At 57.2% G+C, this 6,804-nt stretch overlaps 1 protein-coding gene across 1 annotated transcript; it reads left to right on the top strand.

Annotated features, from left to right (window-relative positions):
• On the top strand, positions 1-5,569 carry NGB (neuroglobin). The gene is made up of 4 exons (XM_047863510.1): positions 1-186; positions 1,566-1,677; positions 2,905-3,024; positions 4,425-5,569. Exons 1-4 carry the CDS (start codon positions 98-100, stop codon positions 4,557-4,559), a joined length of 456 nt encoding a protein of 151 aa, XP_047719466.1. The 5' UTR covers positions 1-97; the 3' UTR covers positions 4,560-5,569.
• Positions 5,570-6,804: the final 1,235 nt, after the last annotated feature.

Below are 6,804 nucleotides of genomic sequence, written 5' to 3'. Positions count from 1 at the left end.
GAGTGGCCCGCGTCGCCGCGGAGATGGCGCGGCACGTGCGGTGACGGTGCCCGCGCCCCGAGGGTCCCAGCCTCGCGCCCCGCGTCCCCGGGCCAGCATGGAGCGCCCGGAGCCCGAGCTGATCCGGCAGAGCTGGCGGGCGGTGAGCCGCAGCCCGCTGGAGCATGGCACCGTGCTGTTCGCCAGGTGAGGGTTCCCCGAGCGCCCCGGAGGTGCGGGTGGCGGGGTGCCTCGCCAGAAACGGGCTCCCGGCGGCTGCACCGGCGCCGGAGGAGGAAAGATTGGCCCTCTGCCTCGGCGGCGCCGGGGCGCTTCCAGAAGTGCGCCAAAGGAGCGAGCGCGACGACGGGTGGCGCAGCCCCTCCTGCGCTTCCCCGGGCGGTGGGCGCAGCCGTGGGGGGGGGGGGGGGCCTCCCCGGGGACGGGCGGCTGTCCTCCCCTGCTCATCTCCTTACACTCTGGCCAGCGGGCTCTGCTCCCCGCGCTGCGCCCTCTCCCTGGCTCTATTCCTGAGTGTTCCTTCCTTGGGTGGTGCCTGAGGGGTGCCCCGAGGGCCCGTGAGGGGAGGGTGTGCCTGGCTCCCAGAGGGCAGGCACTGGCCAGGCCCTAGGAGTGCACACTTCAGGCCGCCAACAGAAGGATAAACCTTTCGGAGGAAAGGACCAGGCTGGGAGGAGAGAACAGCCAGGGAGGGGACGATACACGCCCACGTCTCACCCCTGGGGAGAGGGGAAAGGGGTTGCCCAGACCCAAGGGCACGGAGGCCAGTCTTCAACCTTACCTCGAGAGTCTCTAGGTAACCCCTCTGTCATCACCAGAGCCAATGCTCTGTCACCATGGTTTTTCAGGAGCCTTGGCTCCCAAAGCCAGCCCGGAACTTCTGAGGAGGCTTTTGCAAACCACCACCTCCCCCCCGACACACACACCAACAAAAAGGGAAAAGGGGAGCCCTCTGTGGCTCTGCTGCTTCTAAGCTGTGTGACCATAGGCAAGTTACTTAGAGTCTCTGTGCTGTAAGCCTGGGATAACAGTCATACCTACTGCTTAGGATTGTGAGGGATACAGAAGTTAACTACATGTAAAGTACTCAATGACCAGTAGGTGTAAGAAATTCTCAGTAGTACGGCTATCATCACTGGCCCAAGCCCCCCCAGACATGATGAGACTCAGACGTTCTGACCCAAGAGTGAAAGAGAGAGAGTCAGAGACAGAGAAAAGACAGAGAGAGACAGAGACAGAGAGAAGGGCTTTCCTATTTGAGGACCACTCCCTGTCCCAGCCCTCTGAACTGTTTATGGAGGGGCTTCTCAATGCTGGGTCCTGTGAGAGGCCTAGAGACTCACTGAGGATGCCCCTCAGAGCCGGTGGAGGAGGAGGGAAAGGAGCACTGGCAAAGATGGCAAAGGGGTCAGTGCCCGGTTGGTGGGTGTGTTCTAGGTTTCGGCTGAATCCCTACACACACACACACACCCCCGCCCCCCGCCCGCCACCACTGCTGGGCAGCTAGGGCTCGCGGAGCCAGTGGGGGCCTGTAGGGACTGACACCTGGGCCTCCCCCCCCACAGGCTGTTTGACCTGGAGCCTGACCTGCTGCCCCTCTTCCAGTACAACTGCCGCCAGTTCTCCAGCCCAGAGGACTGCCTGTCCTCCCCCGAGTTCCTGGACCACATCAGGAAGGTGAGACAAGGCAGAGCGGCCTCTGAGATCCTGCAGAACGCCTTCTTGGGAGAGAATGAGAGACTTGGGATAGGGAAAGTTCCTCCTGCCCTGGCCTGCTCTCATTCCCCTCCTGCTGCTCCCCCATGCCAGGGGCATCTGCTCCTTGCCTTCTGTGCTGAGCCGGGCAGAGTCTGGGGCACCCTGTGCTCAGCCAGCTGGTCCCAGCCCCACCCTTGCCCTCAGCCTTGTCCCTGGCTCCTGAGGGTGGTGTCGGCACTGATCCACTAGGGCCATCTGCCTATGACAGCCAAGCTGGGGTTCCCCTTAGAGGCTTGTGACTCTCACAGTGCCTCAGTTTCTCTTTGTCCAGGGTGGACAGCACCATCCAGCTGCCAAGTTTAGGGCTTTGAGACCCTTAGAGGAGAGGAGCTGCCTTCACAGTATAACATTAGTAGTTTGGCCACTGTTGAGTACTTCCTGCATGCAAACTCAGATTGCCTTGCACTCCATTCCTTCCTTCCTCCCTCCCTCCCTCCCTCCCTCCCTTCCATCCTTCCTTCTTTCCTTCCTTCCTTCCTTCCTTCCTTCCTTCCTTCCTTCCTCCTTCCCTCCCTTCCCTCCTTCCTTCTTTCCTCCCTTCCTTCCTCCCTTCCCTCCTTCCTTCCTTCCTTCCTTTCTTCCTTCCTCCTTCCCTTCCTTCCTCCCTTCCCTCCTTCCTTCCTTCCTCCTTCCCTCCCTTCCTTCCTTCCTCCTTCCCTTCCTCCCTTCCTTCCTTCCTTCCTTCCTTCCTCCTTCCCTCCCTTCCTTCCTCCCTTCCTTCCTTCCTCCCTTCCTTCCTTCCTCCTTCCCTCCCTTCCTTCCTCCCTTCCTTCCTTCCTCCTTCCTTCCTCCCTCCCTTCCCTCCTCCCTCCCTTCCCTCCTTTCTTCCTCCCTCCCTCTCTTCCTTCTTTCTTTCTTCCTCCTTTGATTTCTTCCTTTTCTTTCTTTTTAAAACATTTTATTATTTATTTTTAAGTAATCAATACACCCAACATGGGGCTCAAACTTACAACCCCAAGATCAAGAGTCGCACGTTCTACCATCTGAGCCAGCCAGGTGCCCTGATTGCCTTACATTTCTGATCCTGGAAAACTGAGGGTCCTGGTGACCTCTCTTACTTCTGGTTGGAACCCCCATCTAGACTGTGGTTGTGAACAGGTGGCACTGCTCTGACCTCTCTGATTCACTGCTCCTCTGCCTTGGCAGGTGATGTTCGTGATTGACACTGCGGTGACCAATGTAGAGGACCTGTCCTCACTGGAGGAGTACCTTGCTGGTCTGGGCAAGAAGCACCGTGCCGTGGGTGTGAAGTTCAGCTCCTTCTCGGTGGGTAATGGGGCTCCCCTCTCTCTGGAGCTCCTGACCTGAGGCCACCACTCTCCCTGTCCTCCCTGCCCACCTGTTCTCTCTCCCCATTCCATACCCTGAGATGACTAGGGCTGGGGGCCTGCATCTGTGTCTCCCCCGCCATGTGACCCCCGGCACTGCCTTGACCTCTCTGAGCCTCCAATTCTTCTTCCGTGGTGTGGCTTCTCTTAGAACCGTGGAAACTTAAGGAGCCTTTGGGATTCGCCAGTCTGCCCGGTTTCCTATCACTGTGTATAAAACCATCCCAAGCAAACGATTTCTGGGTTCGGCGGGGCCGTGCTTTTGCTCTGCATGGTGGGGCTGGAGCCACTCGTGTACCGCACTCAGCCGAGAGCACGGCTGGGGCTGGTGCATCCAAGTTGGCCTGTCATCCTTTGGGACCTCTTTCCCTGTGGTGTCTCGTTATCCTGTGGTGTCTCGTTATTGGTGGCCTAGCTGAGCTTCCTCGCAGAGTTCCAAGAGGCCAGAACCCCGATGTGCCAGGACACTTCCTGCCTCCGCTTGCAGCCCCCTTGGTAACGCCCATTGGCCAAAGCCAGGCACGCGATGAGCTCAGGCTCCAGGTGGAGGGACCCCACTCAGGGGGCGTGAATCCTTGAAGTGTGGTTCACTGGGGGCCATGGACGTGACAGCCTACCCCATAGTCCAGTCACCTTGCCAGATGGCCAGCACACCGAGGAAGGGACCACGCTCACCTTGGCCTCTCTAACTAGAGCACTGGTGCGGTGCCTGGTCTTTATGGATATTCTGTAAACATTTGTGGAATAAGTAAGCGATATTTTGTTATGGTTAATAACAAACAAGAGCCATTATTATTCTTGAAGGCTCACTGTGTACAGATGCTGTGCTAAGGGCTCTTTATAGATGGTCTCATTTAATCATGCCAGCAATCTGGTAAGTAGGAACTTTTACTTTCCCTGTTTTACTGATGAAGCAACTGAGGCTCAGGTTGTAAAACTTGCTTGAAGCCACACAGCTCATAAATGGTGGAATCAGGAGGTGAATTCAGGTCTGTCTGGTTGCAGAGTCTGGGATCTTAATACCATGAGTGCTGCCGTGCAGAGGAGGAAACTGAGTCCTGGGGGCAGTGACTTTGCTTGGTCTGAGCTGGGGGTCCCAGGCAACCATGGGATGGTTGCAAGGCTGAGTGGAATGAAATGCTTGGTTCACTATAAGGCCTCACATTTAAGGGAAAAGGGGGCCCGATGTGGCACCCAAGGATTAGGGCAGAATCTTGCTCGGGAAGCATGAACCCTGTGCAGGAGAAAAGAAAGGTCCAGGCCTCAGTTTTCTCACCTGTGGAATGGAACGATGCCTTCCTGCCTTCAGGAATGACAAGGTGCCACTTACCTCTGCAGACGGTGGGTGAGTCCCTGCTCTACATGCTGGAGAAGTGCCTGGGCCCTGCGTTCACACCAGCCATGCGGGCCGCCTGGAGCCAGCTCTACGGGGCCGTGGTTCAGGCCATGAGTCGAGGCTGGGATGGCGAGTAAGAGGCAGCCCCTGGCCAGCAGCCCCCACCTGGAGGCCCCCATCTGTCTGTGTCTGTCTGTTGCTCTGTGTCTGTCGTAGCCCAGCTCCCCTTAGGCCTCCTTGCACCTAGGCCCTTGTCCCCTTGACCACCCTGGAGAGGTGATGGAGCAGGGCTGGGTCTCAGTCCTCCTCATCCCTGACTGCAGACAGGGGTGGCTTTTCCTTCAAGAAGGGGCTTCTGGATTTCCTTGTGTCCCCAGTAGCTTTTCCCTGCCTGCCTTTTCCCCCCTCTAGCATCCCCTCCTCTGCTAAGAGAGGAGCAATGTTTGGGTCACAGAGGTGGCACGGGGCTGGGAAGGTGGAGATCTTTGAGAGCATGGGCTCTGGTCATCCATCCTTCTCAGGTGAGCTGGGCCAAGCAGGGAGTGGGTGGCTGAGCTTCGGGCACCTTCCCATTTTGCCTGCTTTCCATTCTTCTCTCTCCCAGGGGTGTCTGCCTTTCATAAGTAAACAAGAGGGGCCATTTTAGCCTTCATGGTGGAATCACAGGTGGTAGGGGCAGGTGATCAAGAGAACTGCTGGGGAAGGGAGAGCTGACCTGGGTCTGTGATGGGCTCAGCGGGGTCCCAGGGGCCTGCTTAGATGTCACGTGACAGAGTGTAAAACTTGTTTTTCTTTTGCTGTTTCCAGTTCCCTCCTTCAGTGCTGCTGCTGGGAGCTCCTTTAGTACCACTCTGTAGAAGCCAGCTAGCCAGCCAGGGCGGGGTGGGGCTGGGGAAGGGCACGGAAGGAGGGGGATTTCACTCCAAAGAGGCCTGGGTTCTGGTGGCTGTTCCTCACCACCCCGCCCCAGCAGGGCTGGGTCTCACCTGCCCCGCGCTGCCTCTCTGATGCTGCCCACATCCACTGCCGGGCACAGCTCCCCACGTTTAATACCTGGTGTGTGTCTGTACTTAGGCTGCGATAGAAGAGAAAGCAGCGGGGGAGGCCCTCTGCCCTTGCCCAAGCTGTCTGCACTTTTACCTTTTGCTCTGTGCTGTGGTTGTATAAACTCATGAGGAATAAACCTGTTCTGTGTGCCTCTCTGACCTGCTGGGACTGGTCTTTTCTGGGGTGTCAGCTTGTGGCCAGATGAAGCTGTAAGGTGGGGGCTCTAGGGCAGGGTGGGAGGATGGGGTCAGGAGGGCCAAGGCCAGAGAGTGGATATAAAAGAAAGGAGAGGCTTGGGGAAGGCAAGAAGCCAATGGCAGAGATGAACCTAGGGGTCTGTGATAGAAACTGGCTGGCAGGGCACCAAATTCGGTTCCTCTTCCTCTTAGGTACACAGCCAGACTACATTTCCCAGCCTCCTTTGCAAACAGGTGGGGCATGTGACCTAGTTCTGACCAACGGAATGTGTAGACCTGTGCGCCACTTCTAGACCTGGTCCTCCCAAACTCCTGCAAGTTCCTCAGTGCTCTGTCATCCCTCTGCCAGCCCGATGGAGATCTTACAGTGACCTTGAGGGCCATGTGTTGACTGTGGCAGAGCCACAAGATGGAAGGAGCCCGGGTCCCCGAATTGCTGCTTGGAGGAGAGCACCCACTAATCGGAAGTGCCTGGTAGGGCCAAGGAACTTCTCCATCCTGTGGAGCAAGGGCCCATTTTGAATTTTACAGGAAAGAGACACAAACATCTATTGTGTTTGTGCCATTATATATTTGGGGTTGTTTTGTTACAACATGCACCCACACTAATCCAGAGTCTGAAGCAGTTCACTGGTCAGGGGTCTGAGAGCCCACCTCGTAGGGGACAAAGTGAGGCCAGGGATAGGAATGGGCCAGGCACCAGGACAGCAGCAAAGGGCACCAAAGACTCATAGGGTCCCTGAGGAAAACTTCTAGAGCCTCCCTGGTTGGGCAGGTGCCAATCCCAGGGTGGGCTTTTTTAAGGAGATTGAATGGGTTTGCCTGCAGTGCACCTTGGAGTTGAAGAGCCGGTGTGAGAATGTGTGAGTGTGTGCGAGTGTGTGTGTGGTCAGGAAGAGTGAGCAGATGGGGGTAGAGACCCAGCCAGGAACGTGCAGCAGCATTAAGAGTGGGCATGATGGGGCACTTGGGTGGCTCAGTTGGCCGGGTGACTGACTCTTGGTTTTGGCTCAAGTCGTGATCTCATGGTGTATCTCACCCAGCGTTGGGCTCTGCACTGACAGCACGGAGCCTGCTTGGGATTCTCTCTCTCCCTTTCTCTCTCTCTGCCCCTCCCCTGCTCTCTGTTTCTCTCTCT

This window comes from Prionailurus viverrinus, chromosome B3, assembly GCF_022837055.1.
Source record: "Prionailurus viverrinus isolate Anna chromosome B3, UM_Priviv_1.0, whole genome shotgun sequence".
In the NCBI taxonomy this organism is placed as follows: Eukaryota; Metazoa; Chordata; class Mammalia; order Carnivora; family Felidae; genus Prionailurus; species Prionailurus viverrinus.
The sequence above is the reverse complement of the archived record's forward strand: the minus strand, read 5'-3'. Positions and strand labels throughout refer to the sequence as shown.

Bases quoted from the DNA above. Each gene is read 5' to 3' on its own strand.
- NGB (XM_047863510.1), top strand. From the start codon at position 98: ATGGAGCGCCCGGAGCCCGAGCTGATCCGGCAGAGCTGGCGGGCGGTG. The intron at 187-1,565 runs GTGAGGGTTCCC...CCCCCCCCACAG, and splicing joins GGCACCGTGCTGTTCGCCAG to GCTGTTTGACCTGGAGCCTG. The intron at 1,678-2,904 runs GTGAGACAAGGC...CTGCCTTGGCAG, and splicing joins TCCTGGACCACATCAGGAAG to GTGATGTTCGTGATTGACAC.